The sequence below is a fragment of the Haliotis rufescens genome, unplaced genomic scaffold (genome assembly GCF_023055435.1).
Source record: "Haliotis rufescens isolate VD_foot unplaced genomic scaffold, xgHalRufe1.0.p SCAF_14, whole genome shotgun sequence".
NCBI lineage: Eukaryota > Metazoa > Mollusca > Gastropoda > Lepetellida > Haliotidae > Haliotis > Haliotis rufescens.
Window position 1 is genome coordinate 29,749,412 of NW_025963824.1, and position 23,632 is coordinate 29,773,043.

A 23,632-nucleotide genomic window follows, 5' to 3' on the forward strand; every position below is an offset into this window, starting at 1 on the left:
ACCTATCCTAATCCGGATCTTCACGGGTCCGACTAAAATGAAGATCTATTTGTCAAGCGTTATCACATGGATGTCACGACATGCTTGTTGCTACTGGTGTTCCTGTTCGGGTCACTGTTATTTGCAGGCCGTCGTGTTACATCGTGTTACATCGTGTTACAGATTGGATATTGCTGGCTGCAGCTTCAAGCAACAAATATTCACGCATTCATGTTTTCACCTCTGGTTAAAAAGATCCAGGAAACTTTATTTCAAATATTATTTCTGGGTTTCCTTTCCCATATAAACCGTCGAAATAACGAAACAAATTATGAAACAGTTTTATTCCGAAACTATTGACACTTTCTCGACACAATCATTGCAACACATAAGCAATATATATAGGTAAAATAGTAAAAAACAATCGTGTGTCAGGGTTATATCACAGGGAGTGGAGGCGAGATTTAGTCTGGGGTGCGGGCAGGGGCTGTAGGCTACAACTCCGACACAATGGCGTGCATGGACACCCAGAGGTCCTCGCCGGTTGGGATGATCTCACTGGCCGGAAGCTCAAACCCGGAGTTGGCGTTGGCGTCGGGTCTCATCTCGTAGGTCATGGCGTACGGGATGTTGGCGTTGAGGCGGGCCCAATCTGAGGACGTCCCGGATGCAACGTCTGCAAGCACAGGGGCCGATAATAATAATAATAATAATAATAATAATAATAATAATAATAGAAATGATGATGATGATGATGATGATGATGATGATGATAAAAGTCCATCCATGGGACGACCCAGAATATGTAGAGGGAAAATGATAAGTACAACATTCTTAGGAATAGGCCTGTATACATTCTCAGACATATCGAGGCCAACAAACCTGATCTTGACCTTTTTGATAATTCTAACGAAATCATTTATATCATTATTCTCTGTCCCTTTTGTAACTAATGTGATTGATTCAATTTAATCTGTAGACAACAACAACAACAACACCACCAACAACAACGGTGCAAGTACTTTTAGTGATGACAAGGAGGCGTCATTCTGCTTGTCCCTGTCGGTGACGAATGAAACAAATAGGTAAGGCAGCACTTACAGAGTATCTCAGGTGCTGTTCCTACAACGTACTCCTTCTGGTAGGGGAGGTTCCTGATGGCATCCTTGGCGAGGTTCGTGATCCTCCTCTGAGGAGAGATTCGTAGTGAGATATAGAGATGATGATGAGACATGAGGTGATGAGAGATGAATTAGTGAGTGAGTGAGTTGGGTTTAACGCCGCTTTTAACATTATTCCAGTCATATCGCCAGCTTAATGTGGGAGGAAAGCCTGAAGTGGTTTTACGCAGCTTTTAGCAATATTCCAGCAATATCACGGCGGGGCACACCAAAAATGGGCTTCACACATTGTACCCATGTCGGGAATCGAACCCGGGTCATCGGCGTGACGAGCGAACGCTTTAACCACTAGGCTACCCGACCGCCCCACATACACAAGAATACTGTCCGGTACATACTTTTCAATATTTTCAATACACCACATACTGTATGAAACAAAAGAATTCCTTACTAAAGTAAAACGAAACTGAATAAAGCAATGATCTATCCCTATATGCAAACATTGGATATCCTTTGTATATGCCAAATATACAAAACTGTATATTTTTGGAAATACCAAATATTCAAAATTGTATTTTTGGGGTCATATCAAATATACAAACTTGTGTATTTTTGGAAATACCAAATATACAAAATTGTATATTTTGGATATATTGGAATTTTCCCTTGTGGCTTCTGTGTGTATTCGTGCTAGGGAACTCCCATGAACTGGTCCGTCGATGTTTACGTCATTTCAAAAATACAGTTGCGTTAATAACGTTTGAACGTCAAATTGTTTCTTTCATATGAACGTCAGTTTCGCGGTCATGTGAATATCGAGTAAATTTCAAATTTAAACATTCCATTGGGTTTGACATCGCTTTCAAAAGTATTGCATTTATTTAGAGACGTACGTGCGTGCGTGCGTGTGTGTGTGTGCGCGCTTATACCAGTCCGGAATTATGCAGGTGCTACCCCACTGAGATACCACGCCGCAGTTTAACAAGGATATCCCACTCAGACACATTAAACTGGCTCCGAGCCGACCAGTCCTTGTTTTATCCACTATGTGCCGAGCGATAGGCAGGGTAATAACAAGTACCATCTTTCAACGTCTTTTGGTATGACGCGGCCGGGGATCGAACTACCGACAATCCGCTCTCCGCTGCATCAAGCAGACCACACCAGATACGTACAATCTCAGCATTATTATCCGGCACGGTGTTCTCGGCGTATCCGTAGGGCACGAGAAGGTACTGGGAGTAGGAGTGGATGGAGAGGTAGGCGGAGATGGGGCCCTCGTTGCTCTGGATACTGGAGACCCAGTCTCGGATATTTCTCGTTTCCGCCTCGGAGAAGACGCTGGCGCCGCGGAAGGTGTCGGAAAAACAGCTGGAGGAAGATCCGGTGCCTGGAGAGGAAGACAAAACACATCCCTCGATATATACACTACTGAAGACTAAAAAACCAAACCGTCATTACATATCAATATCAATATCAATATCAATATCACTGACGTCATTGCATTCCAGAGTGACCTTATGTAATTCGATGAGAACATGTGGAAAGAGTGCAAGAGAGATTTCAGTCTCATTAAAATCAGATCTTAGTGCTCGCCACAACACAAGGATCTGAGGACATCCCTTTACAGGTCGTGTCAGAACGACCTTTCACCCGACCGACAAGAGCGTCGCTTACGAGATCGCGAAAGTTACAGTCTGGGTGTGTTTTCTGATCATGCAACCACGCACAGATAAACACGGGTTATTTCTAACGACAGTTAAGAGCTGTACGACCGATTCCGTCAAAAATAATCTCGCTTCAATAGGATCAACTTTTGAAACGGTGGAAACTTGCTAAAGCACGGGGAAGTGCAGCCATGCATTCTCGACCATCTATTTGACATTCCAGAATTGTCTATAAATTTGTTCAGTTTCAAATTTTGAATCGAGATCCTTGTTAACATTTTAAAAGCGTAGTCTGGAATGGAAGCGACTTTCCATAGCCCTCGGGAAGTACAGCCATACCATCTCGGCCTTCCGTTATACATACCAAAATTTTCTATATAAGGTGTACAAATTCAAATTTTGAATTGAGAACATATTTTGCAAAGCTTAGTAAGGAATGGAAGCCGCCATTTTAAAATTAGTGCCTTGAAGCTTGAGAAAGCTGTTTCTGATTGGCTGATGTTGACTTCCTGTTTCCATTTCATTGGTCGGTCAAAGTTCGCGACATGACCTGACCTGTAACGGGAGGTCCTCAGATGTTCGTGTAGCGGTAGCGAGCATGAAGATCCAATTTTAATAAGAAAACATTATCAGTATAAAATATTTGTATTTACAAACAATAATCGTTTTAAAATTGGTGGGTGTTTTTGAGTGAGTATTCCGATGCATTACACTTTAAATAATATACATTGCATCGAATTATTATACTTAACACACCTGCAAATCTGAAAACACAGTAAACTACGGTTATAACGAACACGCTTATAACGAACAGACGGATATAACTAACAATTTTTTTGGTCCCGACTTTTTGCTGTAGTTATGCTGTATATATGCTTATAACGAACTACGGTTAAAACGAACTAAAATTAGCAGTCCCTTTGAGTTCGTTATAACCGTACTTTACTGTACATACTGTTTATCTCCTATTTGAAGCAACCAACTAATTCATATATGGTCTTGATAATACAGTAAAGTACGGTTATAACGAACTCAAAGGGACTACTAATTTTAGTTCGTTTTAACCGTAGTTCGTTATAAGCATATATACAGCATAACTACAGCAAAAAGTCGGGACCAAAAAAGTTGTTCGTTATATCCGTCAGTTCGTTATAAGTGTGTTCGTTATAACCGTAGTTTACTGTATAAAGAAGAAGAGAATGGACGTATTGGTAAGCCCGGCTGTATTTTTTGTGTGATTGCATCCCCCAAAGATTTGTTGTTTGTTGTTGAGAGACAAGTAAACATCATTCTACTGATTTGTCTGTTTGTTGTTTAACGCCGCACTCAGCAATATTCCAGCTATATCACGGCGGTCTGTAACCAGACAATCCAGTGACTGACATCATGAGCATCGATCCACGCAATCGGGATACGATGACATGCATCAACCAAGTCAGTGAGCCTGACCACCGATCCCGTTAGTCGCCTCTTACGACAAGCATAGTCGCCTTTTACGGCAAGCATGGGCTACTGATGACCTTTCCTACCCCGGTTCCTGACGGGTCCATCATTCTACTGAAATACTACGGCAAAAGGTGTTCAACTATTGAACAAAAATTGCATCAGTTTTGTAACAATTGCCAAACTATTGCAGCCGTAGTCCAGTGTCTGTTTATTTGTTTGTTGCTTTACGCCGCACTCAGCAATATTACAGCTATACCGTCGGTCTGTAAATAATCGAGCTTGGACCAGACAATCCAGTGATTGACATCATGAGCATCGATCCACGCAATTGGGATATGATGACATGCATCAACCAAGTAAGCGAGCTTGTCCACCCGATCCCGTTAGTCCCCTCTGAACCTATTCTAATCAGAATCTTCCCCCTAAGACATAAGGCAACACTCGCTCCCCATTTCCACCTGTGTTGGACCCGGTACAGCTACACCGTTTAAGGTGAGGTGAGGTGAGGTGAGGTGAGGTGAGGTGAGGTGAAATTGGGTTTAAGGTCGCATCCAAGATTATTGCACTTATATAGCGACGTGCATGCACGTGTGTGTGTGTGTGTGTGTGTGTGTGTGTGTGTGTGTGTGTGTGTGTGTGTGTGTGTGTGTGTGTGTGTGTGTGTGTGTGTGTGTGTGTGTGTGTGTGTGTGTGTGTGTGTGTGTGCTTGTACTAGTCCGGACTGATGCCGATTTATAGTGCTAGCACACTGAGATATCATGCCGCAGTTTAACATGAATACCCCACTCAGGCACAGTATACTGACTCCGAGGCGACCAGTCCTTGTTTTAGCCCCTTAATGCCGAGCGGCAGACGGGGTAACAACAAGTACCATCTTTTAACGTCTTTTGGTATGACGCGGCCGGGGATCGAACCCCGGACCTTCCGCTCTCCGGGCGGACGCTCTACCACTAGACCACGGATGCGGTCTTCACCGTTTAAGGGTCGTTGTGATATTTGCAAAAGACACTATTGACATGAACAATACCTCCAAAATTGGCATCCCAGTTTCTGTTCAGGTCCACACCGCGGCCGAAGATGGAACTGCAGGTGTTCCTGTTCTTCCTCCACAGACGGTCCTGGAGAACACAGCAATGTGACCATGGCATGTACACTGGATAGGTGGATAGATGAGGCTTAAGTAAAGGTATACACCAGGGTGTGTGTGTGTGTGTGTGTGTGTGTGTGTGTGTGTGTGTGTGTGTGTGTGTGTGTGTGTGTGTGTGTGTGTGTGTGTGTGTGTGTGTGTGTGTGTGTGTGTGTGTGTGTGTGTGTGTGTGTGTGTGAATGTGTGTGTGTGTGTGTGTGTGTGTGTGTACCCATCAGGGTTTGTGACAAGGACGATGTACTTAGAGTGATGTGTGTGTAGGTATACCCATCAGAGTTGGTGACAAGGACGATGTACTTACAGTGGTGTGTGTGTAGGTATATCCACCAGAGTTGGTGACAAGGACGATGTACTTACAGTGGTGTGTGTGTAGGTATATCCATCAGAGTTGGTGACAAGGACGATGTACTTATAGTGGTGTGTGTGTAGGTATATCCACCAGAGTTGGTGACAAGGACGATGTACTTACAGTGGTGTGTGTGTGTGTGTACCCATCAGAGTTGGTGACAAGGACGATGTACTTACAGTGGTGTGTGTGTAGGTATATCCATCAGAGTTGGTGACAAGGACGATGTACTTACAGTGGTGTGTGTGTAGGTATATCCATCAGAGTTGGTGACAAGGACGATGTACTTACAGTGATGTGTGTGTAGGTATATCCATCAGAGTTGGTGACAAGGACGATGTACTTACAGTGGTGTGTGTGTAGGTATATCCATCAGAGTTGGTGACAAGGACGATGTACTTACAGTAGTGTGTGTGTAGGTATACCCATCAGAGTTGGTGACAAGGACGATGTACTTACAGTGGTGTGTGTGTAGGTATACCCATCAGGGTTGGTGACAAGGACGATGTACTTACAGTGGTGTGTGTGTAGGTATACCCATCAGACCTGGTGACAAGGACGATGTACTTACAGTGGTGTGTGTGTAGGTATATCCATCAGACCTGGTGACAAGGACGATGTACTTACAGTGGTGTGTGTGTGTGTGTACCCATCAGAGTTGGTGACAAGGACGATGTACTTACAGTGGTGTGTGTGTAGGTATATCCATCAGAGTTGGTGACAAGGACGATGTACTTACAGTGGTGTATGTGTGTGTGTACCCATCAGGGTTGGTGACAAGGACGATGTACTTACAGTGGTGTGTGTGTAGGTATATCCACCAGAGTTGGTGACAAGGACGATGTACTTACAGTGGTGTGTGTGTGTGTGTGTGTGTGTGTGTACCCATCAGGGTTGGTGACAAGGACGATGTACTTACAGTGGTGTGTGTGTAGGTATATCCACCAGAGTTGGTGACAAGGACGATGTACTTACAGTGGTGTGTGTGTAGGTATATCCATCAGAGTTGGTGACAAGGACGATGTACTTACAGTGGTGTGTGTGTAGGTATACCCTTCAGGGTTGGTGACAAGGACGATGTACTTACAGTGGTGTGTGTGTAGGTATATCCATCAGAGTTGGTGACAAGGACGATGTACTTACAGTGGTGTGTGTGTAGGTATACCCATCGGGGTTTGTGACAAGGACGATGTACTTACAGTGATGTGTGTGTAGGTATACCCTTCAGGGTTGGTTACAAGGACGATGTACTTACAGTGGTGTGTGTGTAGGTATACCCATCAGGGTTGGCGACAAGGACGATGTACTTACAGTGGTGTGTGTGTAGGTATACCCTTCAGGGTTGGCGACAAGGACGATGTACTTACAGTGGTGTGTGTGTAGGTATACCCATCAGAGTTGGTGACAAGGACGATGTACTTACAGTGGTGTGTGTGTAGGTATATCCATCAGAGTTGGTGACAAGGACGATGTACTTACAGTGGTGTGTGTGTAGGTATATCCACCAGAGTTGGTGACAAGGACGATGTACTTACAGTGGTGTGTGTGTAGGTATATCCACCAGAGTTGGTGACAAGGACGATGTACTTACAGTGGTGTGTGTGTAGGTATACCCATCGGGGTTTGTGACAAGGACGATGTACTTACAGTGGTGTGTGTGTAGGTATACCCATCGGGGTTTGTGACAAGGACGATGTACTTACAGTGGTGTGTGTGTAGGTATACCCATCGGGGTTTGTGACAAGGACGATGTACTTACAGTGGTGTGTATGTAGGTATACCCTTCAGGGTTGGTGACAAGGACGATGTACTTACAGTGGTGTATGTGTGTAGGTATACCCATCAGGGTTGGCGACAAGGACGATGTACTTACAGTGGTGTGTGTGTAGGTATACCCATCAGGGTTGCCGACAAGGACGATGTACTAACAGTGGTGTGTGTGTAGGTATACCCTTCAGGGTTGGTGACAAGGACGATGTACTTACAGTGGTGTGTGTGTAGGTATACCCTTCAGGGTTGGTGACAAGGACGATGTACTTACAGTGGTGTATGTGTGTAGGTATACCCATCAGGGTTGGCGACAAGGACGATGTACTTACAGTGGTGTGTGTGTGTGTATACCCATCAGGGTTGGTGACAAGGACGATGTCCTAACAGTGGTGTGTGTGTAGGTATACCCTTCAGGGTTGGTGACAAGGACGATGTACTTACAGTGGTGTGTGTGTAGGTATATCCATCAGAGTTGGTGACAAGGACGATGTACTTACAGTGGTGTGTGTAGGTATACCCATCAGAGTTGGTGACAAGGACGATGTACTTACAGTGGTGTGTGTGTAGGTATACCCATCGGGGTTTGTGACAAGGACGATGTACTTACAGTGGTGTGTGTGTAGGTATACCCATCGGGGTTTGTGACAAGGACGATGTACTTACAGTGGTGTGTGTGTAGGTATACCCTTCAGGGTTGGTGACAAGGACGATGTACTTACAGTGGTGTATGTGTGTAGGTATACCCATCAGGGTTGGCGACAAGGACGATGTACTTACAGTGGTGTGTGTGTAGGTATACCCATCAGGGTTGCCGACAAGGACGATGTACTAACAGTGGTGTGTGTGTAGGTATACCCTTCAGGGTTGGTGACAAGGACGATGTACTTACAGTGGTGTGTGTGTAGGTATACCCTTCAGGGTTGGTGACAAGGACGATGTACTTACAGTGGTGTATGTGTGTAGGTATACCCATCAGGGTTGGCGAAAAGGACGATGTACTTACAGTGGTGTGTGTGTGTGTATACCCATCAGGGTTGGTGACAAGGACGATGTCCTAACAGTGGTGTGTGTGTAGGTATACCCTTCAGGGTTGGTGACAAGGACGATGTACTTACAGTGGTGTGTGTGTAGGTATATCCATCAGAGTTGGTGACAAGGACGATGTACTTACAGTGGTGTGTGTAGGTATACCCTTCAGGGTTGGTGACAAGGACGATGTACTTACAGTGGTGTGTGTGTAGGTATACCCATCAGGGTTGGCGACAAGGACGATGTACTTACAGTGGTGTGTGTGTAGGTATACCCATCAGGGTTGGTGACAAGGACGATGTACTTACAGTGGTGTGTGTGTAGGTATATCCATCAGAGTTGGTGACAAGGACGATGTACTTACAGTGGTGTGTGTGTAGGTATATCCATCAGAGTTGGTGACAAGGACGATGTACTTACAGTGGTGTGTGTGTAGGTATACCCATCGGGGTTTGTGACAAGGACGATGTACTTACACTGGTGTGTGTGTAGGTATATCCACCAGAGTTGGTGACAAGGACGATGTACTTACAGTGGTGTGTGTGTAGGTATACCCATCGGGGTTTGTGGCAAGGACGATGTACTTACAGTGGTGTGTGTGTAGGTATACCCTTCAGGGTTGGTGACAAGGACGATGTACTTACAGTGGTGTGTGTGTAGGTATACCCATCAGGGTTGGCGACAAGGACGATGTACTTACAGTGGTGTGTGTGTAGGTATACCCATCAGGGTTGGTGACAAGGACGATGTACTTACAGTGGTGTGTGTGTAGGTATACCCATCAGGGTTGGTGACAAGGACGATGTACTTACAGTGGTGCGTGTGTAGGTATATCCATCAGAGTTGGTGACAAGGACGATGTACTTACAGTGGTGTGTGTGTAGGTATACCCATCGGGGTTTGTGACGAGGACGATGTACTTACAGTGGTGTGTGTGTAGGTATACCCATCGGGGTTTGTGACAAGGATGATGTACTTACAGTGGTGTGTGTGTAGGTATACCTATCGGGGTTGGTGACAAGGACGATGTACTTACAGTGGTGTGTGTGTAGGTATACCCATCAGGGTTGGCGACAAGGACGATGTACTTACAGTGGTGTGTGTGTAGGTATACCCATCAGGGTTGGTGACAAGGACGATGTACTTACAGTGGTGTGTGTGTAGGTATACCCATCAGGGTTGGTGACAAGGACGATGTACTTACAGTGGTGCGTGTGTAGGTATATCCATCAGAGTTGGTGACAAGGACGATGTACTTACAGTGGTGTGTGTGTAGGTATACCCATCGGGGTTTGTGACGAGGACGATGTACTTACAGTGGTGTGTGTGTAGGTATACCCATCGGGGTTTGTGACAAGGATGATGTACTTACAGTGGTGTGTGTGTAGGTATACCTATCGGGGTTGGTGACAAGGACGATGTACTTACAGTGGTGTGTGTGTAGGTATACCCATCAGGGTTGGCGACAAGGACGATGTACTTACAGTGGTGTGTGTGTAGGTATACCCATCAGGGTTGGTGACAAGGACGATGTACTTACAGTGGTGTGTGTGTAGGTATACCCTTCAGGGTTGGTGACAAGGACGATGTACTTACAGTGGTGTGTGTGTAGGTATACCCATCGGGGTTTGTGACAAGGACGATGTACTTACAGTGGTGTGTGTGTAGGTATACCCATCGGGGTTTGTGACAAGGACGATGTACTTACAGTGGTGTGTGTGTAGGTATACCCTTCAGGGTTGGTGACAAGGACGATGTACTTACAGTGGTGTATGTGTGTAGGTATACCCATCAGGGTTGGCGACAAGGACGATGTACTTACAGTGGTGTGTGTGTAGGTATACCCATCAGGGTTGCCGACAAGGACGATGTACTAACAGTGGTGTGTGTGTAGGTATACCCTTCAGGGTTGGTGACAAGGACGATGTACTTACAGTGGTGTATGTGTGTAGGTATACCCATCAGGGTTGGCGACAAGGACGATGTACTTACAGTGGTGTGTGTGTGTATACCCATCAGGGTTGGTGACAAGGACGATGTACTAACAGTGGTGTGTGTGTAGGTATACCCTTCAGGGTTGGTGACAAGGACGATGTACTTACAGTGGTGTGTGTAGGTATACCCATCAGGGTTGGTGACAAGGACGATGTACTAACAGTGGTGTGTGTGTAGGTATACCCTTCAGGGTTGGTGACAAGGACGATGTACTAACAGTGGTGTGTGTAGGTATACCCTTCAGGGTTGGTGACAAGGACGATGTACTTACAGTGGTGTGTGTAGGTATACCCATCAGAGTTTGTGACAAGGACGATGTACTTACAGTGGTGTGTGTGTAGGTATACCCATCGGGGTTTGTGACAAGGACGATGTACTTACAGTGGTGTGTGTGTAGGTATACCCTTCAGGGTTGGTGACAAGGACGATGTACTTACAGTGGTGTGTGTGTAGGTATACCCATCAGGGTTGGTGACAAGGACGATGTACTTACAGTGGTGTGAGTGTAGGTATACCCATCAGGGTTGGTGACAAGGACGATGTACTTACAGTGGTGTGTGTGTAGGTATATCCATCAGAGTTGGTGACAAGGACGATGTACTTACAGTGGTGTGTGTGTAGGTATATCCATCAGAGTTGGTGACAAGGACGATGTACTTACAGTGGTGTGTGTGTAGGTATATCCATCAGAGGTGGTGACAAGGACGATGTACTTACAGTGGTGTGTGTGTAGGTATACCCATCGGGGTTTGTGACAAGGACGATGTACTTACAGTGGTGTGTGTGTAGGTATACCCATCGGGGTTTGTGACAAGGACGATGTACTTACAGTAGCGTGTGTGTAGGTATACCCATCAGGGTTGGCGACAAGGACGATGTACTTACAGTGGTGTGTGTGTAGGTATACCCATCAGGGTTGGCGACAAGGACGATGTACTAACAGTGGTGTGTGTGTAGGTATACCCTTCAGGGTTGGTGACAAGGACGATGTACTTACAGTGGTGTGTGTGTAGGTATACCCTTCAGGGTTGGTGACAAGGACGATGTACTTACAGTGGTGTATGTGTGTAGGTATACCCATCAGGGTTGGCGACAAGGACGATGTACTTACAGTGGTATGTGTGTGTATACCCATCAGGGTTGGTGACAAGGACGATGTACTAACAGTGGTGTGTGTGTAGGTATACCCTTCAGGGTTGGTGACAAGGACGATGTACTTCCAGTGGTGTGTGTGTAGGTATATCCATCAGAGTTGGTGACAAGGACGATGTACTTACAGTGGTGTGTGTAGGTATACCAATCAGAGTTGGTGACAAGGACGATGTACTTACAGTGGTGTGTGTGTAGGTATACCCTTCAGGGTTGGTGACAAGGACGATGTACTTACAGTGATGTGTGTGTAGGTATACCCATCAGGGTTGGTGACAAGGACGATGTACTTACAGTGATGTGTGTGTAGGTATATCCATCAGACCTGGTGACGAGGACGATGTACTTACAGTGGTGTGTGTAGGTATACTCTTCAGACCTGGTGACAAGGACGATGTACTTACACTGGCGTGTGTGTAGGTATACCCATCAGGGTTGGTGACAAGGACGATGTACCTACAGTGGTGTGTGTGTAGGTATATCCATCAGACCTGGTCACGAGGACGATGTACTTACAGTGGTGTGTGTGTAGGTATACCCATCAGGGTTGGTGACAAGGACGATGTACTTACAGTGGCATGTGTGTAGGTATACCCATCAGGGTTGGTGACAAGGACGATGTACTTACAGTGAGTAGCGTGTGTGTAGGTATACCCATCAGACCTGGTGACAAGGACGATGTACTTACAGTGAGTAGCGTGTGTGTAGGTATACCCTTCAGGGTTGGTGACAAGGACGATGTACTAACAGTGGTGTGTGTGTAGGTATACCCATCAGGGTTGGTGACAAGGACGATGTACTTACAGTGGCGTGTGTGTAGGTATACCCATCAGGGTTGGTGACAGGAACGATGTACCACTCAAAGTTGTTGTACAAAAATTCGGCCTGACTGCCGGGGATGGATCGTTCGTGAAGCATCTGTAGAGAAACAGAAGTCGTTGGAGCCCAGATATTGGAGAAAGCTAAAAGAAACCCGAGTGCCGCTGACTGTCTGGCACAGTGGCATTGGCAGCAGGGGTGGGGGTACCCAGTCTGTGAGTGAGTGAGTGAGTGAGTATGGTTTTACGCCGCTTTTAGCAATATTCCAGCAATATCACGGCGGGGGACACCAGAAATGGGCTTCACACATTGTACCCATGTCGGGAATCGAGCCCGGGTCTTCAGCGTGACGAGCGAAAGCTTTAACCACTAGGCTACCCGACCGCCCCTACGCACTCTGTGTACAAAGTTGGACTCACCCTATCTTCAAAGTTGGACGCAACCTCTCTCCAAACTTACTCACCCTGTCTACAAAGTACATCGAGGAGGCAGGTGAAACCCATTCTCTGGCGTGAATCCCGGCTTCGATGAAGATACGCTTCTTGCCAGAAACATTGGGGTTGTTAATCTGAAAGAAAAAATTATTAAATTTAAATAAATATACTCAGTGGTTTTTTTCCATTTTGGTTGATATTTTCCATGTTATTTAAACGAACATGCATGAGAGTATGTATTTAAGGCCTTTTTCAGCAATATTCCAGTAGCGTGTTAGAACGGGTCTTCAGCAACCCATGCTTGCCGTCAATGGCGTCTATGTTTGTCGTAAGAGGCGAATAACGTGAATCGGGTGGACAGGCTCCCTGACGTGGTTGTTGCATGTCATCGCATCCTAATTACGTAGACCCGTGAAGATCCGGGTGACAATTGGTCTTCAGCAAGCCATGCTTGTCGTAAGAGGCGATCGGGTGGTCGATGAATGTCATCGTATCCCAACTGCGCAGATTGATGCTCATGATGTCAATCACTGGATTGTCTGGTCCAGACTCGAGCATTTACGGACCGCCGTCATATAGATAGAATATTGCTGAGTGCGGCGTTAAACAACAAACAAACAAACGTAGATAATTGATCATGATCTCAATCACTGGATAGTTTGGTCCAGACTCGAGTATTTACAGACCGCTGTCATATAGCTGGAAAATTGCGGCGTTAAACAACAAACAAACACTGGACTACGATTGCAATAGTTTAGCAGTTGCTACAAAACTAATGCAATATTTGTTCAATAGTTGTACACCTATTGCAATAGTATTTCAGCAGAATGATGAATACTTGTCTCTTTTTTGTTTAAATCGATATAGAGCCAAAGCCAAACCTGTAGCGGAGTTTAATTGTTTATATTTTAGCTCGTCATATTCCGCATTTAAATACATCGATAATTCAATCCATCTGTAAGGTCCTTAAAGATAATTAAATTGTGTGTTGTTGATTTGTGTGTCGTTACTACAGTTTACACCGCCGTCATATAGCTGGAATATTGCTGAGTGTGGCGTTAAACAACAAATAAACAATCAAACAAAACTACTGTTTATATGACGAGTGCACCTTTGTCAACGGATGCGTGTGACGACATCCTTCTCCATTTCGAGTCACTGATCCATGAAACACTTAGTATTGTTTTTGGGTCTCCATAAATTGAGAGTTAACGATGACCAAGATCACAGTTAGTTGAGTATTCAGCTTGAAATATTTCTTTAATATATTAATATTCATAGATTATTTCTTTTCGATCTAAGTACTTATTATTTTTTTTATCAATATTAACACTTGATGTTTTCTTTTCTTATCCACTGGCTGGACATTGTGGTCACGTGGTTGCAACGTTGACAAGGGCGGATCCAGGCATTTTTTAAAGAGGTGTCCAAATATCAAAATCCTCTCTCAGATAATTTTACTGGCTACAATATACTAAAATTGGTTTTCAAAAAGGGAGGGAGGGGTAGGGTGGGGTGGGGAGGGGCGGACCCAGGGCTGGGGTGGGGTGGGGCGTGGTGGGATGGGGCCACCTACCTCTGGGTCGGCCTATGGTTGACCATGATGTGACCACGTACTTGTTTACCATAGACGTATCGTGACACCAGAATACATTATACGTACATGGATGTAGCTGGTCGATCTCCCCTCTGGGTCGGCCTATGGTTGACCATGATGTGACCACGTACTTGTTTACCATAGACGTATCGTGACACCAGAATACATTATACGTACATGGATGTAGCTGGTCGATCTCCCCTCTGGGTCGGCCTATGGTTGACGTTGATGTGACCACGTACTTGTTTACCATAGACGTATCGTGACACCAGAATACATTATACGTACATGGATGTAGCTGGTCGATCTCCCCTCTGGGTCGGCCTATGGTTGACCATGATGTGACCACGTACTTGTTTACCATGGACGTATCGTGACACCAGAATACATTATACGTACATGGATGTAGCTGGTCGATCTCCCCTCTGGGTCGGCCTATGGTTGACCATGGTGTGACCACGTACTTGTTTACCATGGACGTATCGTGACACCAGAATACATTATACGTACATGGATGTAGCTGGTCGATCTCCCCTCTGGGTCGGCCTATGGTTGACCATGATGTGACCACGTACTTGTTTACCATGGACGTATCGTGACACCAGAATACATTATACGTACATGGATGTAGCTGGTCGATCTCCCCTCTGGGTCGGCCTATGGTTGACGTTGATGTGACCACGTACTTGTTTACCATGGACGTATCGTGACACCAGAATACATTATACGTACATGGATGTAGCTGGTCGATCTCCCCTCATACGTCGTGTGGTCCAGGGTCCCCGTCGACACTCCGCTGAAGCTGTTGGCGAAACCGGTGATGTAGTTGTTGATCTGAAAGTTATCTTGAATGTTTCAGCTTTGAAACGAGGACCATCGTTAATTCATTATTATTATTACTATTATTAATACATTCATATTATTATTGTTCTGAAACAGAAAGAGAAAACGGGTGGGGCAGCATTAGGATTGTGAAGTCATCACTCAGGACAGGGTAACCGCGTCAACGCAAATTCTTAGGAGTGAGTGAGTGAGTGAGTGAGTTGGGTTTAACGCCGCTTTTAACAGTATTCCAGTCATATCGCGGCGTGGCAGCTTAATGTGGGAGGAAAGCCCGAAGTGATGCAGGTCTCCACGTTTACCACTTCGGTGAAACCCACGAGCACGGGTATGGTGCTGACAAACCTAGAAACATGATTGGGGCGAACCGTGATTCGAACCCACAATCATAGGTTTCTGGCGTGCCCAAGGGACGCAACTCTGCACAGCGAATCGCGGCGCCTTAGACGACTGGGCAAGCCGTGCCCCAATTCCTAGGAACGATCCTCATTATATCGAGGTATCACAGTTCGAAACAAGCGGAGTGTCCTTATGTAGTGCTGGGACAATAAACTTACTTGAGGTCAAGGGTGTTTTTTTGCGTTGATGGAAGTATAAACAGAAAAGCCGCGGTGCTCTCAGCGCTTGTCACATCACATGTTTTAACGTAACGGCACCGAGATGACCCGGTCAGCCCTACTCACCGTAGTGAGGTCGTTGTATTTTGTGTGGTCGACTATGCCGTTGAAGTAGTGTTGGACCCCGCTGTAGGACTTCTCTTGTGGGGGATTGTCCAGGAGACTGATATGAAATGTCAAACGTTATTATGAGGAACACAACGTTTCGGAGTATATGCTTCATCGGGTGATAGACTGATGTAAGAACAATGTAGACGTGAGAACAACAAAAGTAATAAGATAACAAAAGGTTGAAACTTAATATGAAGCGAAGGGGAAACGATACCCTCGTACATCACAATTCAATGCGGTTCACCATACATCTTGTTCACGATACGACACAAAGAAAGATCAATAAACAAATAAAATTAATTCAGGATACCTTCATGATATAGTGCAATTCTGATTGTGGTACGTCTTCATGAAGCATTAATAATGAATGCACTGTTAATGAACTGAATTTTCTAAGACGCCATTAATCATCAACGAAGGCGTCCTGTATGTCTTCATCAACTATTGATGAACTGAATCTTGTGAGACGCCAATAACCATTAACAAAGGCGACACGGTATGTCCTCTTGATCTAGTAATGAACTCTATGTCTCCATGTACTATCAATGAACAGTATGCCTTCATGAACTATTACCGAACATTCTTGCTTCATGAAATATTAATGAAAAATATGCATTCATGAACTATTAACGAACATTGTTGCTTCATGAAATATTTATGAAAGTATGCATTCATGAACTATTAACGAACATTCTTGCTTCATGAAATATTTATGAGAGTATGCATTCATGAACTATTAACGAACATTCTTGCTTCATGAAATATTTATGAAAGTATGCATTCATGAACTATTAATGAACATCGTTGCTTCATGAAATATTTATGAAAGTATGCATTCATGAACTATTAATGAACATCGTTGCTTCATGAAATATTTATGAAAGTATGCATTCATGAACTATTAACGAACATTGTTGCTTCATGAAATATTTATGAAAGTATGCATTCATGAACTATTAACGAACATCGTTGCTTCATGAAATATTAATGAAACATATGCATTCATAAACTATTAATGAACATCGTTGCTTCATGAAATATTATGAAAGTATGCATTCATGAACTTTTAATGAACATCGTTGCTTCATGAAATATTAATGAAAAGTATGCATTTCATGAACTATTAATTAACATTGTTGCTTCATGAAATATTTATGAAAGTATGCATTCATAAACTATTAATGAACATCGTTGCTTCATGAAATATTTATGAAAGTATGCATTCATAAACTATTAATGAACATCGTTGCTTCATGAAATATTTATGAAAGTATGCATTCATGAACTATTAACGAACATTGTTGCTTCATGAAATATTTATGAAAGTATGCATTCATGAACTATTAACGAACATTGTTGCTTCATGAAAATATGCATTCATGAACTATTAATGAACATCGTTGCTTCATGAAATATTTATGAAAAGTATGCATTCATGAGCTATTAACAAACATTGTTGCTTCATGAAATATTTATGAAAGTGTGCATTTAGGACTATTAATGAACATAGTTGCTTCATGAAATATTAATGAAAAGTATGCATTTCATGAACTATTAACGAACATTGTTGCTTCATGAAATATTTATGAAAGTATGCATTCATGAACTATTAACGAACATTCTTGCTTCATGAAATATTTATGAGAGTATGCATTCATGAACTATTAACGAACATTCTTGCTTCATGAAATATTTATGAAAGTATGCATTCATGAACTATTAATGAACATCGTTGCTTCATGAAATATTTATGAAAGTATGCATTCATGAACTATTAATGAACATCGTTGCTTCATGAAATATTTATGAAAGTATGCATTCATGAACTATTAACGAACATTGTTGCTTCATGAAATATTTATGAAAGTATGCATTCATGAACTATTAACGAACATCGTTGCTTCATGAAATATTAATGAAACATATGCATTCATAAACTATTAATGAACATCGTTGCTTCATGAAATATTATGAAAGTATGCATTCATGAACTTTTAATGAACATCGTTGCTTCATGAAATATTAATGAAAAGTATGCATTTCATGAACTATTAATGAACATTGTTGCTTCATGAAATATTTATGAAAGTATGCATTCATAAACTATTAATGAACATCGTTGCTTCATGAAATATTTATGAAAGTATGCATTCATGAACTATTAACGAACATTGTTGCTTCATGAAATATTTATGAAAGTATGCATTCATGAACTATTAACGAACATTGTTGCTTCATGAAAATATGCATTCATGAACTATTAATGAACATCGTTGCTTCATGAAATATTCATGAAAAGTATGCATTCATGAGCTATTAACGAACATTGTTGCTTCATGAAATATTTATGAAAGTGTGCATTCATGAACTATTAATGAACATAGTTGCTTCATGAAATATTAATGAAAAGTATGCATTTCATGAACTATTAACGAACATCGTTGCTTCATGAAATATTTATGAAAAGTATGCATTCATGAGCTATTAACGAACATTGTTGCTTCATGAAATATTTTTGAAAGTATGCATTCATGAACTATTAATGAACATCGCTGCTTCATGAAATATTTATGAAAGTATGCATTCATGAACTATTAATGAACATCGTTGCTTCATGAAATATTTATGAAAGTATGCATTCATGAACTATTAATGAACATCGTTGCTTCATGAAATATTTATGAAAGTATGCATTCATGAACTATTAACGAACATTGTTGCTTCATGAAATATTTATGAAAGTGTGCATTCATGAACTATTAATGAACATAGTTGCTTCATGAAGTATTAATGAAAAGTATGCATTTCATGAACTATTAACGAACATCGTTGCTTCATGAAATATTTATGAAAGTATGCATTCATGAGCTATTAACGAACATTGTTGCTTCATGAAATATTTATGAAAGTGTGCATTCATGAACTATTAATGAACATAGTTGCTTCATGAAATATTAATGAAAAGTATGCATTTCATGAACTATTAACGAACATCGTTGCTTCATGAAATATTTATGAAAAGTATGCATTCATGAGCTATTAACGAACATTGTTGCTTCATGAAATATTTTTGAAAGTATACATTCATGAACTATTAATGAACATCGCTGCTTCATGAAATATTTATGAAAGTATGCATTCATGAACTATTAATGAACATCGTTGCTTCATGAAATATTTATGAAAGTATGCATTCATGAACTATTAATGAACATCGTTGCTTCATGAAATATTTATGAAAGTATGCATTCATGAACTATTAATGAACATTGTTGCTTCGTGAAATATTTATGAAAAATATGCATTCATGAACTGTCAATGAACTCACTCCTGAATGTTTTCATGTTTAACTTCATGCTGAATGCCCGCCGCGTTGATGAGATCGACGAATCTCTGGTAGGTCTCTGGAGGCACCCTGACCCGACCCTGGTGGTTGACCCGGGGCTCTATCCACACGTCTAGCTGCCAACACATAGATTGACACATATCACAACGTGGTGTTGTCCGACCTCGCCCCACCGCTCACACCCCCACCCCCATCACAGACACACCCTCACAGAAACAATGCACACAGGCCTTCACAAAGTCACTCTCACCAGCTGCTCTCATTAAGATATAACTGCAACGCTTGCATGCACGCCGATACACACAACGTTGAAATTTACGCATCGCGGCCATTTACGCACATAGTTGCATCTCTTAATGCACGCACCTGACCCCAATCCTTCCGAGCAAGCTACAAGTAGGTGAGATTATATATGTATGTATGTGTGTGTGTGTTTGTGTTTCTGCGTGTGCGTGTGTACAACTGACATACCATGCCGCAGTTTAACATACTTACCCCACTCAGACACGGTATACTGACTCCGATCCCACTCGTCCTTGTTGTATCTCCTTTTTGCCGAGCGCCAGGCAGGGTAACAACAAGTGCCATCTTTTGGTAAGCCGCGGCCGGGGATTCAACCGCCGACACTTCGCTTTCCGGGCAGACGTTATATCAACCAGACCACTGAGGCACCAATGCACACACACATACATAATATGTGTTTTTGTTTGTTTGTTGTTTAACGCCGAACTCAGCAATATTACAGCTGTATGACGGCGGTCTGTAAATAATCGAATCTTGACTAGACAATCCGGTGATTGACATGACCATCGATCCACGCAATTGGGATACGATGGTATGCATCAACCAATTCAGCGAGCCTGACCACCCGATCCCGTTAGTCGCCTTTTACGGCAAGCATGGGTTGCTGAAGACCCATAAACTCATAAACAATGTACAAATGTTAAACACTTGTGTCACGGTCGCACACAAACTCATAAACACAGCATTTTCAACGTGAGGTATAAAAAACATTCTTCTTCTTATTTATCTCACCACATTCACGCAACAATCCCACCCAATATCATATACACGACACCACAAACATACACTACCGGGCAAAAGAAAGTATACATCCGCGTTTGATGGTGGCTTAGACTGACACAAACACGAAACGGTTGCTTTCAGCCCAGTAACGTTTTGATAATGTTTGTAGTTTTGTTGTCTGATGAAGCAAGCTCGCTGGTTTGTTTGTTTGTTGTTTGACACCGCACTCAGCAATATTCCAGCTATATGACGGCGGTCTGTAAGTAATCGAGTCTGGACCAGACAATCCAGTGATCGACATCATGAGCATCGATCAACGCAATTGGGATCGATGACATGCATCAAACAAGGTCAGCGAGCCTGACCACCCGATCCAGTTAGTCGCCTCTTTCGACAGGTGTGGTGGCGGTGCAGTTTTCAAGCAGTAGTGTAAAAGGTGAATTAATTGATGTCAACTTCTTTATTATGAGGAACACAACGTTTCGGAGTATATGCTTACTCCTTCATCAGGTGAATTAGGAGATAAACATACTGTGTTTTCAATGTAGAGCTAGGTTACCTGTAGAATCAACCCCGCTAAATTGAATTTGGAACCGAACTTTTTCAAGTGCTTTGTTCCGCCCGACGGTTTGTTTTCAGACAATTCTTCCATACTTACGAACATATACGCGGTTACGTGTTTCGATACACGACGTCACACATACTAGTTCATGCAGTGACCAAGACCTACCCCAAGGTGACCGCTGTTCTCGAGTTCGGCTAGAAAGTCGGCCTGTTCCTTGTTTTGAGGAGTTACTGCAAGCAGGCGGTGACTGGAGTGGAATGGAATTTTTTACGGCTGAGACAAGATCATATTTTTCAGTTAAATCTGCAAAACCGATATTTATTTAATTAAAACTACCTGGCTTAATTAATTGCAAGAAAACACCTTGGAACAATGTGACAGACAATTTCTTTTGTTTGAAACAGTCTGAAATATAATATTTTTAAAGATATTTCTTGGATAAATTATTTAAAATCAAACGGTCAGTTTCTACCAATCTTTCTTCATATCATTTACGACCCGTGAAGATTCCGGGGTAGAATAGATCTTCAGCAAGCCATACTTGCCGTAAAAGGAGACTATGTTTGTCGTAAAAGGCAACAAACGGGATCGGGTGGTCAGGCTCGCTGACTTGGTTGATGCATGTCATCGATCCCAATTGCTTGGATCGATGCTCATGATGTCAATCACTGGATTGTCTGGTCCAGAATCGAATATTTTACAGACCGCCGTCATATAGCTGGAACATTGCTGAGTGAGGCGTTAAATAACAAACAAACAAAAAATTTAATTGCTTGGATTGATGCACATGATATCAATCAGTGGATGGTCTGGTCCAGACTCGATTATTTACAGACCGCCATCATATAGCTGGAATATAGCGGCGTCAAACAAAAAACAACAACCCAAAACCCCAAAACAAATCATATCATAAACGGCTTATTCTTAATATCGTACAACGCGATACATGGTACAACATTGAAACAAGAAATTAAAACATTATAACAAGGCTTCACACTTACTTGACATAAGTCACCTTCTGGGGAAGTGCCCCCTCCTTGGGCAGCGTGTCCCCACCGGTCAAAGCTAGCCACCCAATGAACATCAATAGTTCCATCATCATCACAGAAACCCGGGACGGGGTGACACAGACACCCCCCTTTATATATACCCGGGGTAGGTAGCAGTTAGGCTGTAAACGTGTCAGACTCCATTGAACCCCCGAATGTCACATTACTTTATTACTTTACTGCCCGTATAAACAGCTTCTCAGACGACTTAGGTCATTTGAGATCACAGGACAGAACTCAATTGGCCCACTGTATCCTTTGTAGGAGGTTTACCGTCGCGTTTAAGATCCCCAGCAATTCATTCTTATCGTAAGAGGCGACTAGATGGATCGGGTTTTCAGACTCGCTGACCTAGCTCATTGCATGTCTTCGTGTCCCAAATGCGTAGAAGGGAGGCCGGGTAGCCTAGTTGTTAAAGCGTTCGCTCGTCACGCCGAAGACCCGGGTTCGATTCCCGACATGGCTACAATGTGTGAAGCCCATTTCGGTGTCCCCAGCCGTGATATTCCTTGAATATTGCTAAAGGGGCCTAAAAAAATACTCACTCACGCACTCACCCCAAATGCATAGATCAATGTTCATGATGTCAATCACGTGATTGTCTGGTCCAGACTTGAAGGTTTCCAGACCGCGATCGCATTCTTAAAGCGGCGTTAAACAACAACACAAGCATGTAAGCGACGTGCATGCATGCGTGCGTGTACTGGTAATAGTCCGGACTAATGCCGGTTTTGTAGTGCTAGCCCATTGAGATACCAGGACGCAGATACCTTTATGCTACAGAACCCCCTTTCCAATATATTAAGCCTTTTCACACAAAAACGTGCGTATGAATACATCGATGGCCTACATATCGATTCATAAACAAGAGGGCCTGTATCGCTCACCTGGATATTGACGCAATCATGACAAAATATACATTTGCATTGTACATGTATATAATACTGCAAATATTTCGTAAGTTTGACTCTGTCAGCATTTCAAAGGGGTGGATGGCAAATCTGACAGCATGAACGTGTATTTCTCTACAAATGTAGCATGAAGATCTGAACCGTCATGTTATGATCCTGATCTAAGTTTCCAGAGGCAAGGCTGGACCCCAGGGTGAATCCTGTTGGCATAAATGTATTATTCTCTTCATAACCAACAAATGAATACAATATATCTGTTCATTTCAGGGTGGGGATAATATCGGTTTGCATGTTATGGTCAAGGTTATAACTCCTTTGGGAGTGCCGGACAGATGAACAGGACTAGTCCTGGATGCATATGTGCATTCCTCTCATTATACTCAGCAATTGTACATATTTTATACGGTGGGGAGAAGAAGTCGTTTAAAGCAATAACGCCAAATTACCCCTATTTGGCCCCGCCCCTCGGCCCCTCGGGGGTTCAGCCCCACCATTTGTACAATTTTGAATCCTCACCACCGGAGAATGCTTACAACCAAATATGGTTGCTATATATCTCTTAGTTCCAAAGAAAAAGGTTTTTTAAAGCAATATAGCCAAATAACCCCTATTTGGCCCCGCCCCTCACCCCCTTGGAGAGTCAACCCCACCATTTGTACAATTTTGAA

The 23,632-nt window shown here is 43.1% G+C and overlaps 1 protein-coding gene across 1 annotated transcript; it reads right to left on the reverse strand.

Annotated features, from left to right (window-relative positions):
- Window positions 1-308: 308 nt before the first annotated feature.
- Window positions 309-22,144, reverse strand: LOC125379167 (zinc carboxypeptidase-like). Its single transcript, XM_048395258.1, has 11 exons — window positions 22,006-22,144; window positions 21,170-21,251; window positions 19,396-19,529; window positions 16,023-16,119; window positions 15,232-15,333; window positions 12,932-13,036; window positions 12,454-12,567; window positions 5,241-5,331; window positions 2,276-2,490; window positions 1,081-1,168; window positions 309-655 (listed from the first exon to the last, which is right to left on the reverse strand). The coding sequence occupies exons 1-11, from the start codon at window positions 22,104-22,106 to the stop codon at window positions 474-476; spliced, it is 1,311 nt and encodes a 436-aa protein (XP_048251215.1). The 5' UTR covers window positions 22,107-22,144; the 3' UTR covers window positions 309-473.
- Window positions 22,145-23,632: the final 1,488 nt, after the last annotated feature.